The following is a 26426-nucleotide window of genomic DNA, read 5'->3' as shown; positions in this document are numbered from 1 at the left end:
CTTAAGAGAGCTGTGCATAAACAAATGCCCTCAAACATCAATGAACTGAAGCAATGTTGTAAAGAAGAGTGGGCCAAAATTCCTCCAAAACGATGTGAGAGACTGATACAGAATACAGAACTCATGCAGAAAACGATTACTTCAAGTTTTTGCTGTTAAAGGTGGTTCTACAAGCTACTGAATCATGGGGTACTACAAAATTTTTAACGCATGGCTTCTGCATATTGGCTTATTTTTTGTTAAATGATGACAGAGTGGAATCTGTTATGTGTTTGTCACCTGAGGTTAGATTTACCTAATATTAGGACCTGGTAAGGACTGGATGTTTTTTTGTTATATCCTGATATAACAAACCATAGAATTGAAAGAGGGTGTACTTTCTTTTTCACACGACTGTATCTACTTGAACTAGTATTAATGTTTGATATTGCTACCCTACAGACGTGTGGCTGATGAGCTGTGTGTTTTAGGTGTCTTTGCTGTTTTCCTCCCTTCTTTTGTCAGTGAATTAATCTCGCCTGTAACTTTGTGTTGGTCCAGATTCCACTCCGGTCCTGAAGCCTGCGGTTCCACTGCACGTTCAGGACCCAGGGGCGGGACCGCCGGTGCTAGGAGAGGAGGACATGATGGAGGCAGAGCCGGTGAAGAAGAAGAAGAAGGGCTGGCCGAAGGGGAAGAGCCGCAAGCCGCTGCACTGGAAGAAACGGCCGGGGAGGAAGCCGGGTAGCACCGTCAGCCGCGAAAACTCAGGCACGGCACTGGCTCTGGAGACAAGCAAGGGAGAAGACGACGAGGAGGAGGACGAGGATGAGGACGAGGAAGAGGGACTAGGAGAAGAGAGGGAGAAGAATGACCTTGCGGGGAACCCGTCCTCCCCTCTGACCGAAGAACAGCCACCCCCGAAGCTCAAGCTCAAACCGGGACGGAAACCGCGGAGCTACTACCTGCAGCGGGCTCAGGAGGAGGCAGCGCGGCAGGAGCAGGAGAGGAAGAGGCTGGTGCAGCAGCAGCTCCTGGAGAAGCAGAAGCTGGAGGAGCGAGCCGGCAGGAAGAGCACCAGGGCGGGCGGAAACAGCAGCAGCAGCGCCGTGGCGGCAGAGAAAGAGAAACGGAAACACTCGGAAGACGAGGGAGAGGAGGATGAAGAGGAGGAAGAGGATTACGATGATGAGCACAAAGAAAAGCCAAAGCGGCAGGGACGGCCAGCGTTGGGGACCCTGCTGGGGGTACCCCACAAACATACTGCAACAGAGGAGGAGGAGGAGGAGGACGACGACGACGACGACGATGACGACGACGAAGATGAGGCCTGGGAAGAGAATCACTCTTCCTCTCATGCCATCCCACCTCCCTCTTCACATGCCCGAGCTCCACAAGGCAGGGCAGATGGAGAGCGAGAGGAGGAAGAGCGGGGGAGCAATAAAAAGGCTGCGGTGACTACAGCCAGCACAGCGGGGCCGACAAAGAGCATCGGGCGGAGGAGTGAAGACCACGATGCCGACGACGAGGGCGATGGACACCTCGAGGGGAAATGCGAGAAGAACAAAAACGAAAAGAGGAAGAGTCAAGATTCTGAAGAGGAGGACGAGGAGGAGGAGGATGAGGAAGACGAGGAGGAAGAGGAGCCAGCTTCTCCTGTTCGGACACCCCCGGTCAAGGAGGAGCCACAAACTTTTTTAGATACGGTGGGGAGCGCAGTGAGAGAGGGCGCTGACAAGCAGCAAGAGGAGGAGGAGGAGGAGGAAGAGGAGGAGGAGGAAGAGGAACTAGAGGAGGTGAAGAGCCGACCTGACGCCCAGGAGGAGCGCCGCCGCAGGGAACAGGAGGAGTCCGCAGCAGCGGCTGCGGCCGTGGAAGCCGTCACCGCCATTCCTGTGCCTGAGGAGCCCATCGACTTGCAGCCCTTGCATGAGGAGCCCAAGCCGGTGCTGCTGATCGAGTCTGAGCACCAGCACCCGCAGTCGCACTCGCACACGGACTTCAAGGAGGAGCTGAGCCACCATCACGTGCACCACCCGCATTCCCACAGCCATGCGCCAGCCCACCCCCACCCCCACCATGCCAGTGAGCTTGATCTTGAGACCGTGCAGGCCGTGCAGTCGCTCACGCAGGGCGAGGCCCAGGACTGTGAAGAGCCAGAACCGCCGGGGGCTTACCAGGACTGCGAGGAGACGCTGGCAGCCTGCCGCACGCTGCAGAGCTACAACCACCGCCAGGAAGGCGAGGACGAGGCTGCTGCGCTCGCGCTGGTGGAGGACTGCGGCCCCGCCTCCCAGCACAGCAGCCCGCTGTCTGGCCATGCTCATCACGCTGCGCCCTCGCTCCCGGGGCAGTCGGTGCGCTCCGTCAGCAGCCCTGGCCTGCCCCCTGGGACGCTTGAGGCTGGAGCGGGAGGAGGGCCAGTGACTGGAGCAGGAGGACCAGGAGGAGGAGGGGGATACACCCAGATCACTCCAGAGCACCCCGGCTCCCTCTCGGCACCTTCCCTGCAAAACATGGAGACCAGCCCCATGATGGATGTGCCCTCGGTGTCTGATCACTCTCAGCAGGTGGTGGACAGTGGCTTCAGCGACCTGGGCAGTATAGAGAGCACCACAGAGAACTATGACAATCCCAGTAGCTATGATTCCACAATGGGAGGTGGAGGTGGGGGGGGAGGGGGAGGAGGAGGGAACGGAAACAGCATAGCAGCAGTGGCTGTTGTTGCAGCGACCGCCTCTTCTACTACGTCTTCTGCAGCGGTTTCCTCTGTGTCTTCTTCCTCTGGCTCCGCGGGCTCTGCTCCACCTTCGTCGTCTTCTTCCTCACAGGCCAATAGCTGTCCCTTCAGTGGGGGGGCTCCTGCTGGCTTGGTGTCTTCCAGTAGTAGTGGGGGCAGTGTAGTCAATTCCCAGATTGGGGCACTGGGCAGCAGCTGCAGTCTCATCCAGCAAGGAGGGGGAGGCGGAGCAGGAGGAGGGGGCAACAGTGGAGGCAGCGGTGGCAGTAATGTTCCCCAGCCACCCCCGCCTCCGCCACCCCCCTCAGCCTCCACACCTGGCTGTGGTATCAAGTCTCCGCAGAGCTGCGTCATTGAGAGGCCGCCTAGCAGCAACCAGCAGCCACAGAAGAAAGTGGCGCCCCAGCAGGCCACACCACCCCAGCCAACTGCACCCCCGCCTCCACCACCCCCCCAGCAACAGCAGCCGCAACAGCAGCAACAGGCACTGTCCCAGTGCAGCATGGGGAACACCTTTGCCTCCACGCCGATGATAATGGAGATCCCGGAGTCTGGGGGGGGAGGCTCTGGCAGTGGGGGAGGCCGCAGCCTGTATGACCGCATGGGCCAGGACTTCGGAGCGGGCAGCTACCCCCAGCCCTCTGCCACCTTCAGCCTGGCCAAGCTGCAGCAGCTCACGAACACCATCATGGACCCGCATGCTGGCATGCCCTACTCGCACTCTGCAGCTGTCACCTCTTATGCCACCAGTGTCTCGCTCTCCAACGCACCTCCTGGCCTGGCACAGCTTGCACCCTCGCCACACCCACCTCTTTCCCAGACGCAGCCCACCATGACACCTCCCCCCAACCTGGGCTCCAGCTCAGTGAACCTGGGCTCTCCACTCCTGCAGTGCAACATGCCGGGCACCAATATAGGCATCCCGCCACCCCCACACACGCAGCGTCTGCAGGGCCAGATGGCCACTGTAAAGACCCACCTTTCCATCCGGTCCAAGTCGGCCCCTCTGCCGTCGGGCTCGCCTCACCAGCAGCAGCTGTACAGCCGGAGCTCTGGCGCCGTCACCATGCAGGGCACGCCCCGGGCTCTGGCTGTGCAGCGCGGCATGATGCCCAACCTCATGCCCACTCCGACTGCCTACAACTCCATGAACATGAACCCGCTGAATGCCATGCCCACCGGCTACCGCATGCCACAGCCTATGATGAACAGCGGTTACCACGGCAACCCACCTTACATGAATCAGCCTGCCCAGTACCCCATGCAGATGCAGATGGGCATGATGGGGGGGCAGGCCTACCCCCAGCAGCCTATGCAGCCAAATCACCATGGCAACATGATGTACACTGGCCCCTCCCACCACACCTACATGAACGCAGGCGTGCCCAAACAGTCGCCTTACATGAGCAGATGAGCGTGTGAGCAGGAACGGGTATCAGTGTGGGTCTCTGTTATCCTTCCAAGACCTGAGGAAGAGGAGGGCAAGGGACGTTTTTGTTTTGTTCTATTTTTATTTTTCTTCTTCCCACCTCCTGTTTTCCAGGGAGTGTCTAATGTTACTGAACTGACAGGACAAAAACAGACTTGCAGACTATGTGGACCTCTGGCTGCAGCTCTCTGCTGGACTGCACTCTTTCTGCTGGGGGGCCCGAGTCTCTTCTCCCCCTGCGTTTCCACTGCGGGTGAATATATGTTCATCTGAGTGGGGAGGGGCGCAGGGGCGCAGCTGAGATCAACTGAAGAAAATAGAAAAAAAGTGTTTTTGTAAAAGATGTAAAGCAGTGCACACAATCTTCTGAAATTAAAATAGGAGCCTTACCTAAAGATAATTTCAAAAAAGGAAAAGATGTAGAAATGGAATTTCTTCTTTTTATACATTATGAATTTTTGTTTATAACAGTTAATGCTTGTGTGCAGTCCATCTTTTTTATGTTTTTATTTTTTTGTTGTTTGTATTGTTGGAAAGGTCTTTTAATTCCAGTCAGAGATACAGATCCTTTTGTCTTTTATGCAGCACACTATCAGACACACACACCCTTATTGCCACTTCTTTCACCGGGTTGGTGGCAGCTTCCTAGGCTAATGGAGGAGTGTGCGGTCTCCTGGCGCCCTGGTCTTCCCTGGGTAGGAGGCTGCACTGTCCCGGGCTCTGTTCAGTGGACTGAAAGCCATTACTGACGCGCGTTATTCAGCTTCTAAGAACAATGAAAAGAGAAAGTCCACTCTCGGCAAGCCCTGGGCTTTATGAGGATGTGATGGCAACTCAAAAGACAAACAGGAGTTGCAAGAATTTTTAAAAAACGTGTCCATGTAGTTCGTGATGTTCTGCGTGTTTAGAATGTGCAGGCATCCCAGGGTTTTTTTTTATTCGCACTGCGCATAAAGGAGCAGGGCTGCCAGCTGATTGGTGGGGGTAGTGAGCTGTGAGCAGATAGTGCAGGACCTGCACGTGTGAGCCCATCACTCGGGCACACCTTGTGTTCGCTTTAACCCTGACCGTCACCAGAGCTCTCTTGATGTGCTGCCCTGTCATCTCGCCACGGTACTGGTACGCAGAGAAAGAGTACGCGAGTGCTCCTGGGGACTGCCAGGTGGAGAGGTCATTCCAGTGTGGGAACGTCAGGAGTCAGTCTTTCGTCTCTGAAAAGCTGAATTAAAGGGGACACTCACTCCCATTGGCTGTGGTCGCGGGTCAGCAGATCTAGAAGTTTTCATTCGAGTGACAGCAACACTTTTCCAGAAATTAAATGTCCCAGTATTCTGACTCTGACCGGGAGTGGAGGAGACTCTACAGTGATGAGTTTTACTTGTTACTATTTTTTTTTCCTCTGAATTTTATCAGATCGGGCAGCTTCCTTTTATGACACAAGCTGACTCTTTTTTCGACTTTAGAAAAACTTATTGTAGAGAAAATGTTTTTTCTATAATATAAAAAAGGAAAAAAAATCCTGCATATTAATATTGGTACTGTCATTTTTTCACTTCTGTTTAAAAAAAGGTATTTTTTAGCTGGAATCTTGGGTAATCTTATTAAGAAATTCAAAACTGAAAAAAAAATACAACTCACGTTTAGTGACTTAAGATGCCTTTAACCTTTCCATTCCATCTCATCTTTAGACTTTTCTACCTTTGTTGTAGTATATTAAAGCTATTTTAAGACAAAAGAAAATCTCTAAATTCTCTAGCGTTCTTTTGTTTTTTGTGTATAGGACGACTCCTTGCGTCTCTGAAGCAGCATGTAAAAATGAGCTCAGTATATTCCTGTCTGTTTATATCGCTTCTCTTCCCCTTTTGTATCCTTTGTAATTGTACATGGTGAGTTGTAAGCTAAGAGAGAGAGAAGGGGGAAGATGGAGTGCTCATGGAGGCCGCGTGTGGCACAGGCCCCAGGACACTCTTTGTCTCCTTCCCCTGTTCCTGTATGTATTTTCACTTATGTTTTTCTTTCTTAGCAAGTACTTTCAAAAGAACTCTGTACATTTTAACATAAAATAAATTATGTTGAGCCATTTCAGTCTGAATCGCAGTGATTTTAAATCATGGCAGAAGTCATAAAGGTTTGTACTGGTCCGAGATGCTGCTGGACCGATACCTGCAAAGTTAAGAAGAGGTGATCTGCAGAAACTTTGACGGGGAAGTGCAAGGAGAAGCGAGAGCTGGTTTTGCTACTTAAAATGTTTTGCCACACCTCTACAGTCTGTCTGTCTTCATACCTGAATTTCTCCTGCATCCTGTTTGGTTTCTAGAAGCAAACTGGATGCCTTTCCTTAGGAGTAAATGCAGTTTCAGAACATTTTAATTTCAGTTTTAGTTCTTCTCTTGTTCACGTTGGCTGGGCAAGAAGTTGAAAGTTTGCATTCTACCACTCTTACGTTCTCCTGAGCTTCTGCATGAAGTGAAAGCCTTCAAATGCTAAATATATTGAGCTGTACATTTGAACTGTTGGGTAGATTAAGGTCTAGTCCTAGCTTGTGCTTGTTGCATGGAAATAAACCCATTATGTATTAAGAGCAATAGTTTCAGGAACTTAAAGTGCTGCAGCGCCTGTGTGCAAAGACCAACCAACATCTCAAGCACTCGGTAAGTAGGTAACTTGGTAGAAAACCAGGAGAAGCTGATGAATTTAAATTAAAGCCACTGTTAAGAACTGTGTTGGAATGAAAATACCAGCCCTGACAATGGTCCAGGACTGGAACTGGACCTGTCTGAAATAACTCCAAAATTGAATTAGAATCTCAAGAGAATTACAAAGGTAGTAGGTGAACTAAGTCTGAGGATACCAGCATGAAAGGGCTTTGCCATTGTTGTCTGAAGGACTCCTCTATACTGTTCCAGCTGAACTCATAGGTAATTGAAATAATGAAATAGTCATTTCTCAGGTTCAGGCAGCATATGACTTTAGTTAAGTAACTGATAGCTCAGATGGAATGAAGACTAGAAGTGATGCGAGTGCTCTCTCGGCACTAGATATGGGAGCTATTGTCTTAGACCCTTAGGTTCAAAAGAAAGTTTCTCAAAAGAGATCACCCTTCAATCGCCAATATTTAAATTTTTCAATTGCTGGCAGCTGTATCACCCTGCAACTGGGAACCCACTGGAGCTCAGCAGGTGTGAGACTGGCCAGTACCTGGATGGGAGACCTCCTGGGAAAGCTGAGGTGGCTGCTAAAAGAGGTGTACCCTGGTGTCCTGGCCAAATTTCCCCTGGCTTTACTGGTCACAGCCTCCTTATAGTCCCCATTTATGAATTAGCTTCATCACTGTCTCCTCCCCACTGATACCTGGTGGCTGCCGTTGCATCATCCATGTGGGTGCTGTACAATGGTGGTGGTGGAGGGAATCCCCATTACCTGTAAAGCATTTGGGCATGCCCAGAAAAGTGCTATATAAACGTATGGAATTATTATAAGATATTGAACAATTTCGTTGTGATCAGTTAAATGGGTGATTTGTTAAATGAAGTAATTTAGAAATCATTTGGAATAAGTTTAAGGATTCTGCAGGCCTCAAGGACCCAAATTCTTTTAATTTAGCACACTATACTGTATGCTTAACTCCTCAGCAGCTGACAGACTTTGCCCTTTTTTAAAAGCAGGAGCAGGGTCGGAGAGCTCTCTTCCATAGAGCTCCAAGTCCCAGCAAAAATAGGAGACCGCTTGGTCCACCATGCTAATTCTGTAGTTTAATGGCAGAGTAAATCCAAAATTGAATCCATTTTTACTGTGTAAAGAAGTGTTACTTCTCCATCAGAATAGGTGTCCAGTAAGCAGATGTTATCCTGTCATTGCTTCACTGCGTGGGAAACCAGGGTAGGGCAGGGGCCTGTCTGGATCTCTTATGGTTTTATATTCTGGGATCAAATCTCTCCCGTCTTCCATCTTCCTGGCTGAAGACATTTTTCTCATTTTAACTGTACCAGCACTGATTCTTTTTGTTGCATGTGCACCAAACCTGAATAGTATCAGTTCTGTAAGCACTGCTACAGCTGTCACTGTTTCTTGAACGCTGCAAGTAGCAGGAGACAAGTCTACAGCAGGGCTGTCCAAGTCCACACAGGACTTGTGTCCCAGTCGTGCTCTTAAACTGCTGCATTTGAACACTTGCAAGTTCTATTTATATTCTTACAGTGCACTTAAGTTACTATAAACTAGTTTAACCTCCAACACATTTAAGACCAGAGAAGAGATGAAACTAAAAATGAACATATTGATTTGGTTTTTTTTTATTAATACCAAAAGCCAAACAGCATTTTTTGTTTTTACCAAATAGAACATGAGCTGAATTGTGTGTTCAGTTTAAAATTTCAAAAATAAAATTCCCCAAATGAAAACAAGCTGTCGAACTTTACACAAATTTTGGGGGTTTTAAAAGGCACAGTCAAAAGCCTTTTCTTGTTCTTTTTTCAGTTTATATAGATTTTCACCCCAGGAACACTGCATCAAGGTTCCCTGGTTAACCTGTTCCTTAGTGTTTGGTTTTAAAAAAACAAAAGCAGACTGATTCTTAAACAACGCATGTCGAGGACTTGGTAAGCTGGTAATAATATCCTCAGAAGGGTTCTGAGCGCACTGCACTGAGTTTTGCTGCTTTGAAGCAGTTTAACAGCTGCCCCCTTGAGGACAGGAGGAAAGCTACAGTCTTAATGTAGCTCTGACAGCTTGGCTCTCCACCACCCCACTGTGGCCATAACTGATGGGTGGACACCTTAAAAACTGAGAAACCGAAGAGAAAGAAACACAAAGCCCAACCAGAGATGAAGACACTCGTACTCAGACACAGGGACGGGCAAGACACGCGATCAGACGAGAAGCTCTGAGATTCTGCTTTAGCTCCTTCACCGACGAGCGACTGGGCATCCCTGACTTGGCACAGAGGGCTATGTGCACGGGCAGCGTGCTCTCTATGGCGTTTCTGTCTCCGCAGCAGGCTGCCGCCCGTGCACTTTGCGGCTTCTGCGGCGCAGCGAGTAGCAGTGGCCGGCGTCAGGCGAGGAGCGGGGCACCCAGCTCAGGCCGGCGGCGTCTGAGTTGCGGCGGTTTCGCATGCTGCGGCGGACGTGCTCCCTGGGCAGGGGCTTCAGCACCTCCTCGATCGAGATCTCCTGCTGCCAGGGCGCCAGGGCAGGAAGGGGCCAGCCGAGCTCCACGGCTGCAGGCGCCAGGCAGTCTCCCCCCGCCCGCTCCGCGGGGGTCCCCGCTTCCTGGGGCTGCTCTCCCCCTTCGCCTGCCTCCTCTCTGGCCGGGAGGGGCAGGCGCACACTCCTGCGGCCCCGGGACCTGCCCTCCGGGTGCTCTGCAGCCTCGCCGTGTGTGACACCGTCCGTCTCGGGCGCTGGCAGGGCCTGGCCCTGTGGTGCGGGGGTACCAGTGGCATCCCTGGTCATGTCATCGCCGTGTCTCCTGGCATGCTGGGCTTGGGGTGCCGAGTGAGCTGGCAGGCTGGAGACAGTCCTCTCAGGAGGGGTGCTAGGCTCCATCTCTCTGTCTGAACTGACAGCTGCCTCAGTGTGTCCAATCTCCGAGCTGCTCTCTGCCTGAGCCCCTAGACTCCTGCTACCAGGGCAGCCTTTTCTGCCGCCCTTCGGCCTCCTGCCTCTCCTCGGCTTCCGCTGCGGCTGTGCATCCTCCAGGCACGCAGTGCCGGGCATCTCCCACGCCGGCTCGTCCGCTGTTCTGGACTGAGCAGCTGGGTTAAGCTCTGCTGCATGCTGGGTAGCGGCTGTGTGCAACAGCAACCCTGCTCCAGCTGCATCCTCCTCTCCAGCAGGAACGGGCGCGGGCTCTTCCGGAAGCACAGCTGCAGCATCTGTGCTGGCAGGAGGACCTGCAGGACCCTTGCCGTCTGCCTCCTCTGCGCGCTCCAAACTGCACTCGGGTGGCTCAGGGTCTGCAGCCTCAGCAGACATCAAGGGCAAATGGCCGCTGTCAGCAGATTCCTTTCCGTCGTGCCCTGCTGCTGCAGCACTGCCCACAGAGTCTGTGCTGGCCGTGTCCCCAAGGGGAATCTCAGGTGTCTCCCAGGTGCCTTCCCCTGCTGTAAACAAGTACAAATCATCAGTCATCGCCTAATTTAATGTTGAACTTGCCATGATTATTTTCACTCTAGGCAGGGTTCTGTTCCTCAAATGTCTAGCCCTGCTCTTGGAAATCTCCAATTCATAGTTTAAAAGCATCTTCAAGCACCGGCTTAGACTATGTTGATCATAAATAGATCTGATCTTGTGGCATTCCACGACTCAGAGAAGGCTGTGGACTCTTTATCCTAAATCCTGCCTCCAGTACAGGGCTCGAAGTCCCACTGACAGATCAGGGACTGCAGCTCGGGAGTATTACGTGACGCAGTCAGTCTGAGTTATTCTGGCGCTCTGCTCTCTCTCACCTGAGTATGGCAGTGCCAGCTCCTCGTGGCTATTTACGGAAACACAGCTGCCACTAGAAAGCCTCTCGGTGATGGGGCTCAATGAGGGATTCTTGGAGGCGTAGTCTCTCTCCCCGTACAGCGAGCGATCCACCGGCTTGCAGCCCCAGCGCCGTTTTGCAGACTCCTGGAGACAACGCGCGCACACTCAGGTCAGTGCTGCATGGCCTTGCGCACAAGGGGCCCTGCCGGGTGGGCACACCGGGCTGCACCGCACACACTCACCTTCATCTTCCCAGAGGCGCTCTTGGCTGCTGAGCGGCTGGTGCTAGCCCTCCTGGGCTGTGTGTGCTCCACCGCGGCTGGCTTCTGTGAAGAGAGATGGAGACATTCTAGAGGCCCAGATTTCACAGTCGCACTATTCCTACAATCTGTTTGGACACGGCATGTTAACTACATGTTCACAAGAACACTTCAAATACTACTGTATCAGTACTCCGAGACTACTAGCAAATTGGCGTATTTAAGTGATTCTCTGGCACCATCACCAAGCTAGGAGTTCATCCTTGCTGTGCAAGAATATTAACCCATGTTAGAGCAGGTGCCCAATTTATTCACATCCTCGATGCAATATAACAAAACCAACTTATCAGTTCTGGGTATTGCAAAATCACATTTGTCCAAAATACTGCAGCTTTCAGTGGGACTGCAGTGTTGAGTATTGGAACAGCAGCAGTACCTTCCTCTTCCTGCCGCGGGACTGCACTGGAACCCCTGTGCTGGTGGGCTGCTCTGCAGGTGGGGGTGGCTCTGTGCCTGGGGGCGATATTTAACAGCAGCTGCAGTGACATGAGCAAAACAGAGGACCGGGTGGTGGTGGCGCAGCAGTGAGAGGAGCAAAGGAGATGAACAGAGACGAGGGATGGAGAGAAAGAAAGAAACATGGAGGAACCGAGCTAGAGAGGTAATTACAAAGACTGTCAGATCACACCTGTCTCTGCCTGGCTATCTTCCACTGCAACACCATCCAGGGCAGGAGGCTGGGGCTCATCACAGACAGTCTCATCCTGGAACGTCACACCCGTCTCTGGCTGGCTATCTTGCAAAGCAGGGAGTGGGCCAGCAGCCTGTGGCTCGTCACAGACAGGCTCATCCAGGAACACAAGAGGGGCTATGCCTGGCAAGCAGAAAAAAAGAAGGGGCTGTCGATAACCGCAGCTGACAAAATAAGAGATTGGCTGGTAACAACTAAAAACAGTGAGGCCAGCCGAGAGACTGCCGAGAGCACACTGACAAAGGCTCTTTACCCAAGTCCTCCGTCTCTGAGCTGGGTTCGCCCCCCTGGGGGGCGCAGACAGGGGTTGCGCTCACCTGCAGAGGAAGAACAGAACTAAGCATCAGTCCAAGGCATTGCAGCACTTCCCTACAACACTGACAACCTGAGCAATTCACAACAATTCATACTCATTTGAGAGGTCAGTGCAAAGACAAAGTCATTTTATTACAGCAGTGGAATACAGTACAATGTAAATAGTAATAGCACCCTACACAAGCATTCTGCTTTACTACAGTCCCCACTGTAACAGCACTGTCCTGCTGCACTTTTACTACAGTCCCTACTGTAACAGCACTGTCCTACTGTACTTTTACTACAGTCCCCGCTGTAACAGCACTGTCCTACTGCACTTTTACTACAGTCCCCACTGTAACAGCACTGTCCTACTGCACTTTTACTACAGTCCCTACTGTAACAGCACTGTCCTGCTGTACTTTTACTACAGTATCTCATTAGAATTCTAGAGTGCTGGTATGATCCTGTTACACTATGTCTTACTTCAGGGATGTCGAAATCTAGCTCCGGCAGTAGAGCAGGTAGCCTTAGAGGAGTCTTCTTCAGCACAGGCCGGAGACGGGATCCCGTGGAGGGGCTGGCAGGGGCAGGCGTCCCCCCTTTTTGCAGGGGAGTGTTAGGGGGCAGCCTTTTGTCGAAAAACTCCGGGGACAGAGGCAGCCCGAAGCGCACCCTCTTCTTCTCTTGCCGCACTGTGGAGCCGCCCAGCGTCTCCGTCTCATCTGCGCCAGGAAAGAGCGACCAGTGAGCAAAACGGGGCAGGCACGTCCAGCGAGGCCCGTGTGCTGGGGGTTCTCTACACGATTCAGCCAGGGCTTGACCAGCCTCACCTGGGCGCGCTGCCTGGACAGGAGTCAAAGCAGGGAAGGGGACAGGGGCGGGCCCTGGGCAGCGGGTGGCCTTGGACACCAGGGACGGCGAGCGGAAGGGGCTCTGCCACGGCCAGTCCCCCCGCGCGGCTCCCTCCTCAGCGACAGTCCGACTGCTCCCGGGGGTCTTCCAGCCGTCACGCTCTGCACAGGAGAAACAGCCAGCGGTGACTCCCCGGCACACCGGCTCCAGAACGGCACTGCGCCGCCGGAAGGGGACGCATCAGTGCACGTTTCAGGAAAGACACCTTCAGGTCAGAAAAGAAAAATGACGAGCATTTCAGGCCAGAGACGCCTGTGGTGACCCCACACGTACTGACCCGAGACCGTGCTGCTGCCGGCCCCAGCCCCGCTCCCCGTCTCCGCTCGGGCCGGGGTCTTCCTGACACGGGCTCCTGACTGGCCCGGGGACTGCGCAGCCTGCGGGGAGAGGGGGAAAGGAGGTCATCAGGCTCAAGCCCTCCCAGAGCCTGAGTAACAACCCTGTGAATTTCTGCCTAGTGCGAAAAACAAACTAAAAATGGTCATTTTGTTTCAGCACTACGACTACCAGCTCATAAAACAAGAAAATGGATTAAGCTGCCAGGGAATGGGAGTGTAATTTAACGCATCATCTCTCTCCTGCTTGTCATGATACACCTATACAGCGTTTTCCATTCGCTGGTTAACACAGGTCAGAGGCCGATTGAAAACCCATTGGACCAAGGGAGAAGACTGACAACAGGGAGCAGCCTTAACATACAGATCGGGATTCTGATGCTTCAGCTGAACTCAAATGACCCCCCTCCCTGGTTCAGGAGTCCTGCCCCTTGCTGGGGAAGGGCACACAAAGCGTAAAGGTGAGTCTCCATGCAGAACTGGACAGCTTATTGTTAAGAGGGGAAAAAAATGGGTCTGGGGTTCTAAACCGAATACACATGTGTCATTGGGTTGGGTGAAGTTAAGTTACAAGAAGGATGACGAGGTGTCTAGTGTTTTGCCACAGTGGCCCTGTGCAGAAATGCAGTGTACAATGCGCACTGCGCACCGCGGGCAGGTCGAGCACCTCCTCCTCTTCCTCGGCGAGGCCAGCGCTCCAGGTGCTGGGGCCTCTCCGGTAGGGGGTCTGGCCCGGCGAGCGGGAGTCTCCAGCGCCGCCTTCCTTCATGTCGTCTGCGCGGGTGTCCAGGCGCTGGCGCTTGGGAGAGGGCAGCATCTCCGGGAGCCTGTTCTCCTTTCCCTGCAGCACACCCTTCCCATCTGAAATCAGACAGCGCAGTCAGGCTCGGATACCACCGGGAGAGGAGGCACAGAACCGCGAAGCTCCTGCGACAGGTCCCAATGTAAAAACACGATCGCAGGTCATGCTGGCACTCTGCAGAAATATGTATGTACAAAATAGACATGAAACAGTCCCCAGTGATACACACGCCCTTATACCAGATACTTCATGGGATGCACAAACACTGATTCCTTGCCAGTTTTAAAAAAAAAACGCAAAACCCTGGAACTCTACCATACTGATCAAGGCAGAACAGGGAAATCCATATTCCTAGAGCCTATCTGAAGTTGGGCTTTATGAAAGCAGGATGAGCTGTACCACACAAAATAGCTTCCCTCAAACTGACTACCGCTGGAACACAGCAAGAGAACGCTTGAGTACACAAGAGTGTACTAAAAACTGACACTTGGAATAAAGAATTCAGTTTAGTATATGAGAGCTTTAAGGCTGCTGGCAAATTTCACCTCACCCCCAACACCCTACCTTTTATATTGCTGAACGTACCTAATGCAACCAGCAATAATCATGACTTGCAAAGACAGAGAGAGAGACAGAGAAGGACATTGCTCAGATTAAACCCAGTTTGTATAGAAACCGATTGCTGTGATGTATGTTGCCACTGTATTGCCTCTGCAGAGCTGAAGGCTGTGGCCCAGTGGGACAGGAACTGGCTCCCTGCTGAAAAACGGTCTGTTCTTCCAGAACAGAGAGAAATAGGACAACAATGTCTATACAACACGAGTGAGACAGGTAAGACATCTCAGCTATACACAGGCAAGCCATGAAAACCACAACAGATGCTCTTGGTTCTAATACTCATTGGATTCATTGTCAATGACTCTGAGAGCGTGTAAATTGTGGACAGTGATCTTACTCTGGGTCTCCTTCAGGTCCTCTTCCCCTCTCTGGTCTCCCAGCTGGGGCTCGGTCTGGTCGGTCTCATCAAGGGACTCTAGGCAGCTCTGGAAGGACTTCATCTTTTGGTGCAGCGCGGAGGAGTGAGGGGAGAAGGGGCTGGCCTGAAGGTGAGGACACGAGTGTGTTTCAGTCTCAGGGCATATAAACTAATTATTTTTATTTATTTTTAGATAAATGCAAACCACACAGCCGTGCAATAGCACCTGGAGAACTACACTAACAATCGGTCACTCCTGCTTTCTGTGATATTAGTTAAAAAGAAATGCCAAAGCTTTTACAGCAGGATACAGCTGAGACCCTGAGGCTTTGCTGAATTACTGTTAAATATTCACACTAGTGTACTCACTAAAGAAAATTCTAAACAGTCACCAGGTAATAAATAAATGTAGCACATTTAATCTGCTTATGGCCTCGAAACTAACGTTTTCACATTCAGTACCAGTTTAAACACTTTTTGAAGCTCCACATTGTTTCAATGCAAAAATGCATTAATGTACTTAAAATATCATATGCTGTTTATGTTCTAGTCATTTTAATATTAGATACACAGCAGCCTGTGAAGTCTCACTAGGCCCTGCACCCAGGCTGGTCAGACCTGGTGAGGGCTGGCCTTGGACGGGTTGGTCCGTCGCTGCAGAGCGATGTAGCAGATCAGGGAGTTGGTCTCGGGGGATCCCCTCACGCCAATGGTGGACCTGCGCCTCGCCTTCAGCTGGGACAATCGAGACTTATCTGAGGTGGGGGGGGGGTCACAGGGACAAAGAGAGAGGTAGGAGGATGAGCACAGAAATAAAAAACGCTTACTCAAAAATATGTACAACAGCATGAGGAATCACCAGACTGTCACAAAGACAGCGATTCAAAAGGAAATTAGAAACCCTGGTATGAAATCAATTAGAAATCCAGGTTGTGTGTGGAAAAACGGGAAGTTTGATTTGACATATGTTCTTATTAAGAGCACAGTTTGCACTGATGGGAAAGAACATGTAACAAACAGAAAAACACAAGAAATTAAGTGCATTGTCCCCATCTTTATACCATCATCAGCAAGGATAAAGCTGAACCCTTGACTTGAATCTTGCCCTCATGCAGGACATCGAAAGACTGAGAGAGTTCGATTCACCGAGCTCCAGTGTCAGTTTCAGCCCAGCTTTCCGTGTTCTTCCACAGAGGGTTTAACGGAAGAGACCAGTTTTTAACACAGCAAGGCCAAGCTACAGCGTGACAGCAGTAACCTGGCCGCGGAGATGTAACAGTAACAGTGCAACCGAGAGCCACGGGCGTCATCACTGTTACAGTACGAGACTTTTAAATACTGCCACATGTGCCAAGTAAAAGTTATGTTTGTAAATGGGTATATAAATCTCTTAGCAGATGTCCATGTGTAACAAGACTCAGTACAACGAGCATGTTCCTGAAACGACATCGCCCCCTCGAAACCTAGACACTGGAAGACTCCTGCAGCAGAGGGCCGGGCTGTGGCATTGTTCGTGCTCGGAGCCCGCGGGTGACCGGGATCGGACCCCCACACGGGCATAGCACAGCTGCTCGTTACATACTGCATGGAAAAAACACTCCCAACAGCGCCAATGTAAGGGGGGCATCTGCTCTGTACGCCAACAACTGCTGGCAAGGCATTCAGTCCTGAAGCAGCCCATCCCGAGCAGAAGACGAATCGTGGGCACGAGCCCAGCTGCGGCACGCCCCGTTTGTCCTCACCTCTGCCCTTCGAGGCCGGCACGAAGCTCTGAGAGCTAATCCCCATGTCCGCCGGGGTCAGCTGGGTGAAATCGAGGGGCGGGGGGGTGCTGTACTGCCCAAGGGCGGGCTGGGGGAGCGGAGGGCAGTGGGCCGAGAGATCCCCAAGGCGCCCATCGTCCTCCTGTGGAGCTGCAGGGTCGGCCTCCGCACCTGCAGCACACAGCAACACCACCGGTCAGTTCACTGGCACAGGGAGGGGAGTGGTACCTCATCGGTCACTCGGACCCCTGGGACAGCGGGCACAGCGGACAGGTCACGCTTGTCTGTCTTTCCGAGACTGTTCACCCCCCCGCACACACTCTCCAACGCCTGAGCCGCAGCTGGATCAATTCAAGGGAAACTGCAATGCTATTTTAATATCTCAGGGTTAGAAAGAATCAGCATTGACAAGTGCACTTCAAACTGCAACACCGTAAATGGTAAAAACCTCTAATTTACATCACAAAACAGACAATATCTCCAGGTATCCGCAGCGCCATATTCTGAGACTCAGAACAAGGCAACAAGACTTCCATTGACAGGATCGGTTCTATTACACTGTAAACAAGCAGGCTAGTGAATACACCTCTTTCAATCCAATAGAAATATTGCCTTTGACTTTGAGATGGTTTTGTTAACAAATACTACTTACTTGTTAACTCTGCATGCAGATCATGCTGGAACTTTTTTTGTGGCAAAATGTCTTCTGCACAACCTGTACTTATTCACTCACACATCACATTACATGAGTGAGTGAGTGAGTACAGTGACTAGTGAGCAGGAAGGGCCACTTCACGTCACAACTCGTGGGAACTCGAACTCTTGCTCATGGTGAGACCAGGGGTTTGCAACAGCCTGGCGACTTACAGTACTTCCACAAACTTCACAGTTTTACGCTCAAGTCTTAATTTGTAAAATGTCCTACAACGTCAATGAATTTATTTTGTTGCCCGAGAAACTGGGACTGCAGTTCCCCTTGAACCACACAAACAACGTGACGGCACCGCTTATTGCTCTCCAACTCTGGAGTCTCGCAGGGTAGCTGCCATCTTTACAGCAGGCAGGTAATCAGGCACTAAGACTTAGCTAATGACACACACTTGCTGCTTCAGTTGTCGATATAACTGTATTACACACATGCACTATTACTTAAGCTGCCGCCAGCAGGAGGGTGTTATGGATCAGGGTCAAAATGCCTGATAAAAGCTTGTTTCCACATGACAACAAATCCTAGCCAACAGCAACAGTCAACACAACTATTGACTAAGGAGAGCATCCACAGATGTATACAAGCAGTCCACATGCACTAATGCAGCATTCGTGAGAGTAAAATCCACTCTTCTTTATTAGCTGTCTCATACAAGAGCCTGCAGCTGGTCAGCCTGGGTAAAAGCAGTCTGACCGCTGTCTCTGCGTGAGGTCACTCTGGTACTTACTTGAAAGCGAGGACTGGTTGCATGACGGGGGTAACTGGACAGAGCACGTCAGGTCAGAGGTCATTCTGCAAACACGCGGACATTCCACAGCAGGCTGCGCTAGAGCGATACACTGAAAATAAAAATGTAATCCTGACTTCTTAGTTCTTTGATACTCCAAGGGCAACAACTACATTTACTGCACTGCTACATTCACAGCTATTAGCAAAAGAAAAGGGCGAGGTGTTTCATTTTTGAATACTATTAGAATCACACATCATAACGCCTTCTATTAAGGACACATCTGTAACTACCGGTGTGGCTTCTACTACATTCACAGCAGGACGTCACGAAAGACAACACAGGGCCTATTCCTGCTGTAGAACAGGATTGAAATCAGGGTCGCTGCTCACATAAATATATCACACAAGATGAGACTCAACAGACGTGATGTTCGCTCATTTTATTCCAAAACACAGTTACAGCTTTAGTTTGAAAAACTCCAAAGCTTTTATGAAGCATTTGAATTTTGAAATGCAGCAGGCCAAATGCATATAAGGGAAACTCATTCACAAATTGTGCCATTAACTGCTTTAGCATACATAATCGAACGCGCGCATCAACAAGTAAGGCGTGTTGGAGAGAATACAGGGTTCTCTTTACACGCTGAATTATTGTAACAGTAGCGGCTTGCACAGCTAACTGCGAACTACAAAAACAACGCTGTATTTCGTGGCGTGAAAAAGAAGGCTCCTACCTTTAAAAACGCAGTTCGGTTTTTCAAAAATACGATGCAAATAAATTAAACCAAATAAAATAAATACAACTAAGCTCCTCGACGTTTACCGATCACACAGGACACAATTCAAACTGCGCTCCAGCACTCCTTACACCTCCGCATGATCAGTATCCCTCCGCCATCGCAATATTACCTATCGTGTTCTCGCTTCAGAACAAGGGAGAAGAAGCCACCTACATCCCTAATTTACCCTTTTACAAAATATGAGAGGTTTACGCCAGTGTGTTATAATAAAATCATTTTTAAATAAGGTCGATAGCGGCCTATTTCTTTTAGTTTCATATGTTCCTCAACGGAAACCCACTGTTGTTCCGCGGCTCGCGTCTGCTCTATTACCCGGAATTCTTGCTTACAAATTATCCAATCAGATAGCGAAGTGAGAGTCACGTGTGACACGGCTAACCAGTGAGATGACAGGAGGTGAATTTGATATTTTAAAGAAGTACTGCTCTCTCTACAGTGCGAGATACAGTAGTTCAATGGCGCAGTGTGGCATTTTAATGTACATAACCTTAAAAGTTGGCCCATCAGCCTCGTTTGTTTGCTAGTGTGCGGCCCTTTCTTGAAGACCAGCAGAGAATCAGCTTCACTAAGGTGGTTTGGCAGTTTGTTTCATACTCCCTCTACAAATACTGGACTGTTTACAGTCACTTCCCTTTAGAGAATTACTTGTCTTCTCTGATGTTACACCTTTGATCCTGAAAAACTGTGCTGGGTTGACGTTGACCTCTTGAAGAATCAGGTCCCCTTGTGTCCATTCAAAACTGAAGAGGTGCCCTTTATCTGTTAGGCTTAAGACACACAGTGCATACCAAACTTTGGATCTACCTGATCTTTTCATCTTGAAAAACCATTTTACCAATGCATACTCCTTTATACGCTGGAGGTGTGACTCCTGGTCCTCTGGTCTGCAGGCGCCAAATATGGAATTGAGCGCTCTCCCCTGTTTTCCCTGTCAGTGTGTCAGCGCGTGGTGAAGGAAGCAGCCAGGGAAGATTGCAGAATCACAGGGGTCTTTTGTCTTTCATCTTAATCTTAACTCAATAACAGGGAGGAAGAGTGCAGCATTCATTAACATCACTTTTTTATAGGGGGGAAGAAGGGGAAGAAGGGGAGAATGAGCAGGGAGAGGTGCAAAAAGAAAGGGAAATAATCTCTGCAGTCCATGACCGGGGGGCTCAGGGATTGCTGGGAGTCTGGCGATATCTTGTCCATAGTAGAGGCTGCTGGGAGTCTGGCGAGGTCTAATCTACAGCAGGGATTGCTGGGAGTCTGGCGAGATCTTGTCCATAGCAGAGGCTGCTGGGAGTCTGACGAGGTCTCATCTACAGCAGGGATTGCTGGGAGTCTGGCGAGATCTTGTCCATAGCAGAGGCTGCTGGGAGTCTGACGAGGTCTCATCTACAGCAGGGATTGCTGGGAGTCTGGAGAGATCTTGTCCATAGCAGAGGCTGCTGGGAGTCTGACGAGGTCTAATCTACAGCAGGGATTGCTGGGAGTCTGGCGAGATCTTGTCCATAGCAGAGGCTGCTGGGAGTCTGACGAGGTCTCATCTACAGCAGGGATTGCTGGGAGTCTGGCGAGATCTTGTCCATAGCAGAGGCTGCTGGGAGTCTGACGAGGTCTCATCTACAGCAGGGATTGCTGGGAGTCTGGGGAGGTCTCGTCTACAGCAGAGGCTGCTGAGATAGCGAGTGGTGGTGCCTGGCCCTTAAACTGGAAGTTTGAGTGCTTAACCTGCTCCCCCCATGACAGAGGGCTATACGATCTCTAGATTGAAAACCCTCTTTTTTAGAAGGGTTTTTATTTAACTTGTTATGTGTCTGCCCTATTGCCTTCCTTCTGGATTCCAAACCCCCATTGTAACTTTAATTCTGCTATCTCCTCTCAGTGTGTATTTTTCATGTCTCCGTAAAGCTCTTTGAGATGGCACTTTTAAAGGTGCTATATAAAATAAAGTTTAGCTTGAAAGTTTAATGTTTATTATCTCTGTGAATTCAACCAGGCAGCATGGGGGCAGGAACAGGCAGTAGATGGTCTCACTCACCCCCTCAACACTCAGTCCACTTGGAGATGAGGTTGGAGCAACAGCACCCTGATCTGCTTTGATCCAGACTTGCTCTTAAAGACCCCCTCCACACTTCACCTTTAGGTCATAATCCTGCCTGTGCCTTGGTCCTGTAGCTCTTGATTGACTGTAAACGAGACCTCGCCCGACTCCCAGCAACCTCTCCTGTAGATGAGACCTCGCCCGATTCCCAGCAGCCTCTGCTGTAGACGAGACCTCGCCAGACTCCCAGCAGCCTCTGTTATGGACAAGCCACGTCCATGTGCTTCCCAGGCTGGGCGTTATTTTCAGGGCCTTCAGCTGCCTTTTCAGGGGTGCCCCAAAGACCAGTCTACTGAGTGCCTGTCCCAGCATGAGTAGAGCTGGGGATTTTACTCGATATTGTGATAGACTCAGTAAGTGGTTAGAGAGGCAGGCTGTTGTCATTAATTATTCCTGCACTCACTTCGGGGAGTCTAAATTAACCCTAAGAAATACGTTTATAAAAAGTATATCTGTAATCATTAAAAAACCTTACTGAGAGTTATCAGTATTGCTTCTCCTTTTAAAAGATGAATATTGATACAGTATTTCTAGGTTTTGAGTTTGATGTTAGACGCCTTTTAAATATGACCCCCACTGTTTGACCCACTACAATGTAGCGTACGTACAGTGGTGTGAAAAAGTGTTTGCCCCCTTCCTGAATTGTTATTTTTTTGCATGTTTGTCACTTTGAAATGTTTCAGATCATCAAACAAATTGAAATATTAGACAAAGATAACACAAGTAAACACAAAATTCAGTTTTTAAATGAAGGTTTTTATTATTAAGGGAAAAAAAAATCCCTGCAATGAAGCACACTTGGGTTCTGCAGCAGGACAATGATCCAAAACACACCAGCAAGTCCACCTCTGATTGGCTTAAGAAAAACAAAATGAAGACTTTGGAGTGGCCTAGTCAAAGTCCTGACCTGAATCCGATCGAGATGTTGTGGCATGACCTTAAAAAAGTGGTTAAGGCTCGAAAACCCTCCAATGTGGCTGAATTACAACAATTATGCAAAGATGAGTGGGACAAAATTCCTCCAGAGCGCTGTAAAAGACAGTTATCGCAAACGCAAATGCTTGATTGCAGTTGTTAAGGGTGTCCCAACCAGTTATTAGGTTTAGGGGGCAATCACTTTTTCACACAGGGCCATGTAGGGTTGGATTTTTTTTCTCCTTAATAATAAAAACCTTCATTTAAGAACTGCATTTTGTGTTTACTTGTGTTACTGTATCTTTGTCTAATATTTCAATTTGTTTGATGATCTGAAACATTTCAGTGTGACAGACATGCAAAAAAATAAGAAATCAGGAAGGGGGCACTTTTTCACATCACTGTATGTACTGCTTCTAGCGATCTTGTGTCCGGTGTACAGTACGGATCATCTCAAACGGAGGCAGTATCACATATCCAACAACACCGGTTGCTTTTCCACCGGAGTTACCGGCGCGCGAGCCACGCCGCCGTTTTCGAAAGCGCCGTCGGTTGAAACTCGAAGCTTCTTCGGAGCCGGAGGCGCTCCGCTGGATAAAAGCGGCTGTTCAGACGCGTCGAGTGATTAAAGCACCATGAAACCCCAATACCACTCTCGCAAGGAACCCAGACGGTAGGGTCGCATCTTGTGATGTTTTTCTTATTATGTAATTGACTATTGCCATTTAAACCGCAGGTGAAGTAATAAAAACGGATAATATCATAAAGTGAGATTAAGCTGTTCTTTTGATGTTTCACAGAATACCACTTACAGCCGTTTTTTTCCCTTACATGCTCAAAAATAAATAACAATCCTTTAAAGAAGGCAGAATACGCACTGAATGCAGAAACTAATAATTCAAACTCAAAATGGGGTTGTCACTTCAGACTTAAAAAACGTGACGACATAGCTATTATTTAAAAAATCGTTAACTTGCTATGAACTCACTATACAACTGTTACTGCAATAGTTCTTACCTGTTGCAGTTTTGGGGTGGCATGGTCATGCAGTGAAGAGAATTGCAGCCTGGCAGTGCTGGGGCCCTAGGTTCAATTCCAGACCTGGGGTGCTGTCTGTGTGAGTTTGTATGTTCTCCCTGTGTTTGCGTGTGTTTCCACCTGGTGCTTTGAATCCTTCCTCCTTCCAAAGACATGCTGGTAAGTTAATTGGCTTCTGGGAATATTGGCCCTGGTGTGAATGTGTGTGCCCTGTGATGAACTTGCTTGCCTGTACTGTATAAAGGGGTTAGAAAATCGGTGGTTGGATTGGATGCTGCATATTTAAACAGAAGTTACTGTGTTTCAGATTTCCCCCTTTTTCCTAAATAAAAATAAATATAACCACCAGCTCCACAACAGAACTCTATGGGTACTTGTACATATTTACTTTAACCACCCCCTCCTCCCCCATGTTTGGATGTATCTGTTTTTCGTTAAGTGGAGTTTGGAAGGGTACAGTGAAGTTTGCCGCTGTGTTTCAGAGACGCTGCAGAAAGAGGAGCTGAGACCAAGAGAGAGGCTTCTGCAGGTGAGACAGGATCGCCAGCCTGGACTGCAGCCTTACTGGTCCTCTCAGACACACTGCAGGCTCCGCAGTGCCTGTGTCTCCAGTCACACCCTGCACACTGGACATGCCCCTGCAGTCCTTTGATAGAAATTCCCATTTTGCCCACTAGGAGTTATCATAATAATGTCATCGCCTGTAGCTACTTTTCATCTCTAATAAACAAATGCCCCTTTGTGATACTGGAAATACTATCCTGTGTTATTCTACACTAGCTCTTTACATAGCTGGAGTACACTCTAGTATTCTAGTATATACTGTATTATTATCATATAGTGCATTGCATGTATAAGACTTTATTCACATGTGACTTCCATTGCTGGATTTGCCACAAACAGGTTTTTAACTGTTTTAATGCATGTTAGGGCCCAGCTGTAGCAAATAATAATAATAATTGCTTACACTTATATAGCGCTTTTCTGGACACTCCACTCAAAGCGCATTTACAGGTAATGGGGACTCCCCTCCACCACCACCAGTGTGCAGCCCCACCTGGATGATGCGACGGCAGCCATAGTGCGCCAGAACGCTCACCACACATCAGCTATCAGTGGGGAGGAGAGCAGAGTAATGAAGCCAATTCATAGAGGGGGATTATTAGGAGGCCATGATTGGTAAAAGCCAATGGGGAAATTTGGCCAGGACACTGGGGTTACACCCCTACTCTTTTCGAGAAGCGCCCTGGGATTTTTAATGACCACAGAGAGTCAGGACCTCGGTTTTACGTCTCATCCGAAGGATGGCACCTGTTTATAGTTTAGTGTCCCCGTCACTATACTGGGGCATTAGGACCCACATGGACTGCAGGGTGAGCACCCCCTGCTGGACCCACTAACACCACTTCCAGCAGCAACCTTAGTTTTTCCCAGGAGGTCTCCCATCCAGGTACTGACCAGGCTCACACCTGCTTAGTTTCAGTGGGGGGCCAGTTGTGTGTTGCAGGGTGATGTAGCTTCTGGCAATTCCATTATGGCAATTCCATTTCATTCCATTAAATATCTGTAATGGAATGAATTTAGAAGGTCTTCTGTTCTTTTTACATTTTTTATGTAGTGGGGACATCCAAGAGCGCCACAGCTGGGGATCCCCACAGTTCAGCACAGAAAAACCCAGGCACTGCTTTCCCCAGCCCGCGGCAAAGCTGCCTGAAGAAACCAGGCGGTCATTCTCAGCTGCTGGCGCTCCCCGTGAGGAGGAAACCATGCCTGCCGGTCGCCCCACACTGGAAGGGGGCCATGTACAGGTGGCCGCTTGTCAAGTACACTGCACCCCTGCCTGACAGGGACTGTCTGCGTCTCAGGGGCCTGGGCAGGAGAGCAGCAAGCAGACACACGGCTCATATGCTGCCCCCTGTCTCCAAGAGGGTCACCTTTGCTGTCCCCGAAGCCACGTGGTGCTGCGTGCCGGTGCCCGAGCTGCCCGTGCCCGCAAGAGAGAGGCCAGCCATGTCCCTGAAACTCAGCTCGCCCTCCCCTGCCCGCACTCTCCAGACTGCAGCCCGTGCCCAGACACAGACGCCCAGACAGCCTCACGCCCCGAGCTCCACGGTCAAGCAGGTTGCGTCTGGTAGAACCAAGCATGCCAGGTGCACCCCTATCCCATCTCCCCCTCCTCCACCCACCATTCTCCATCATTCCTCCCCTCCGGCTGGAGCCAGAGCTGCCCCCTGCCACCGTCCTCCCCAGGCCTGCAGACCTCCAGCCCTGCAGAGGCTCCTTGACAAGAACACCAAGGAAGAAGGGGGGTTGGGGTACAGCCCATCTCGCTCTGTCAGGACTCTCCAGCTATGTAGCCCCAGCTCCGAGTCCCCATCCCCTTCCTCTTCCTCATCAGGGTCACCCCCTTCCGATGGGGCACCCACTTCCTTCCGCCGCTCTCTGGGTCACAAGCGACGTCGGCCCATCCCTGGATACCGGACGCGGCGATACCTGGACAATCTGGAGTGGTACCGAACCCTGCGCAGAGAGAAGAAGCTGAGGGAGGCCCGGCGGCTCCTTCAACAGCTGTGCTCGCAGGTCTGTGTCTCTGGACATGTGTGTCTCCTGTTGGTCTTCCTGCCTGCCTGTCGATGACTGCCCGATAACTGTCTGTGGCTCAGTTTCTCTCTTTCGATGCTTTGAAAACTGCAAATGGGAAATACCTGTTGAAAATTCTGACTGTTGATCTTTTATAATCATACGGAATCTTATTAGCGCCACGGAGTAAAAAACATTTCTTGCGTTTAAATGAGACAGTATTGCATTTAAACAAGAAACTGCAGAAACATAGGTTTTTGCCCAATCTTTAAACATTGAACAGAATACATTTACAATGACTTGACAGTAAGACAACATTACTTACTATATTAATAATCTACAGATGAAGTTTTTGCAGAAAGAAGAGTGTGATGATATTCTTTTGTTGTTAAAATGTTGCTACTCTTGCATGGGACAATATATAAGACAAGATATCAATATAGTAAGCAATATTGTTCACAAATTAACTATCGCGTTTTAATGCAGCTATCTTGTATAAACGCAATATGTTTCTTGTTTAAATGCAATACTATTGCAATACTGTCTAGTATAAATGCAGATTTCCATTTATTTTCAGTTCCATATTTATTCCTTCATTTATTCCTTCAATTTCCATAGAATCATTGAATATCCAGTTTTTACTGACTGATTCACAGAGGCTGTCCTAACCTTGATAGTGTGTCTGTCTGCTTTGTGTTAGTTAACTTAATGCTAGAGCTGTTTTTCTCTCTTTTTCCAGGAGTCTAAGCCACCCACAGGTGCCCGCTCTTCTAATGCAGGTGATGTTTAATTACTCTGATTATTTTATGTGGTTATTTATTAACTGTTGTGTTCTTATCTTTGTTCTTATCAATG

General features: G+C 49.7%; 3 protein-coding genes across 13 annotated transcripts in view; 2 read left to right on the top strand and 1 right to left on the bottom strand.

The window, feature by feature from the left end:
* kat6a (K(lysine) acetyltransferase 6A) overlaps positions 1 to 6228 on the top strand; it is a 40241-nt gene extending 34013 nt beyond the window's left edge. For all 7 annotated transcript variants that reach the window (XM_088624547.1, XM_088624545.1, XM_088624546.1 and 4 more), the window contains one exon: positions 541 to 6228. In XM_088624547.1, the coding sequence (XP_088480673.1) occupies positions 541 to 4133 (3593 nt within the window). In that variant the 3' untranslated portion in view covers positions 4134 to 6228. The remainder of the gene's footprint in view (positions 1 to 540) is intronic.
* A 2196-nt stretch (positions 6229 to 8424) lies between these two features.
* Positions 8425 to 19260, bottom strand: cdca2 (cell division cycle associated 2). Of its 3 annotated transcripts, none has more exons than XM_088624537.1 (15): positions 18887 to 19260; positions 18151 to 18262; positions 16694 to 16885; positions 15570 to 15706; positions 14931 to 15075; positions 13823 to 14034; positions 13116 to 13215; positions 12757 to 12939; positions 12410 to 12648; positions 11883 to 11946; positions 11567 to 11752; positions 11315 to 11391; positions 10861 to 10944; positions 10597 to 10762; positions 8425 to 10251 (listed from the first exon to the last, which is right to left on the bottom strand). In XM_088624537.1, exons 2-15 carry the CDS (start codon positions 18212 to 18214, stop codon positions 9119 to 9121), a joined length of 2982 nt encoding a protein of 993 aa, XP_088480663.1. In that variant the 5' UTR covers positions 18215 to 18262; positions 18887 to 19260; the 3' UTR covers positions 8425 to 9118. The 3 variants fall into 3 exon arrangements, with proteins under 3 accessions (XP_088480663.1, XP_088480665.1, XP_088480666.1); XM_088624539.1 differs by having other exon boundaries at positions 8425 to 10248; XM_088624540.1 differs by having other exon boundaries at positions 13841 to 14034.
* Positions 19261 to 22504: 3244 nt separating this feature from the next.
* LOC148674436 (uncharacterized) overlaps positions 22505 to 26426 on the top strand; it is a 95159-nt gene continuing 91237 nt past the window's right edge. For all 3 annotated transcript variants that reach the window (XR_015935306.1, XM_088624535.1, XM_088624536.1), the window contains exons 1-4: positions 22505 to 22626; positions 23474 to 23520; positions 24610 to 25571; positions 26311 to 26350. Coding sequence is in view for 2 of the 3 variants with exons in the window: in XM_088624535.1 (XP_088480661.1) it covers positions 22589 to 22626; positions 23474 to 23520; positions 24610 to 25571; positions 26311 to 26350 (1087 nt within the window). In the remaining variant the exon portion in view is untranslated. The remainder of the gene's footprint in view (positions 22627 to 23473; positions 23521 to 24609; positions 25572 to 26310; positions 26351 to 26426) is intronic.

The sequence above is a fragment of the Lepisosteus platostomus genome, chromosome 3 (assembly GCF_059453375.1).
Source record: "Lepisosteus platostomus isolate fLepPlt1 chromosome 3, fLepPlt1.hap1, whole genome shotgun sequence".
Lineage (NCBI taxonomy): Eukaryota > Metazoa > Chordata > Actinopteri > Semionotiformes > Lepisosteidae > Lepisosteus > Lepisosteus platostomus.
The sequence above is the reverse complement of the archived record's forward strand: the minus strand, read 5'-3'. Positions and strand labels throughout refer to the sequence as shown.

What these genes read in the sequence shown, in the direction of transcription:
- cdca2 (XM_088624537.1), bottom strand. Translation starts at nt 18,214, where the DNA reads ATGACCTCTGACCTGACGTGCTCTGTCCAGTTACCCCCGTCATGCAAC. An exon ending in CGGCAGCAGCACGGTCTCGG is followed by an intron (nt 12,940 to 13,115) that starts GTCAGTACGTGT and finishes TCTCCTGTGCAG; the next exon opens with AGCGTGACGGCTGGAAGACC. An exon ending in GCTGGCACTGCCATACTCAG is followed by an intron (nt 10,252 to 10,596) that starts GTGAGAGAGAGC and finishes ACTTGTTTACAG; the next exon opens with CAGGGGAAGGCACCTGGGAG.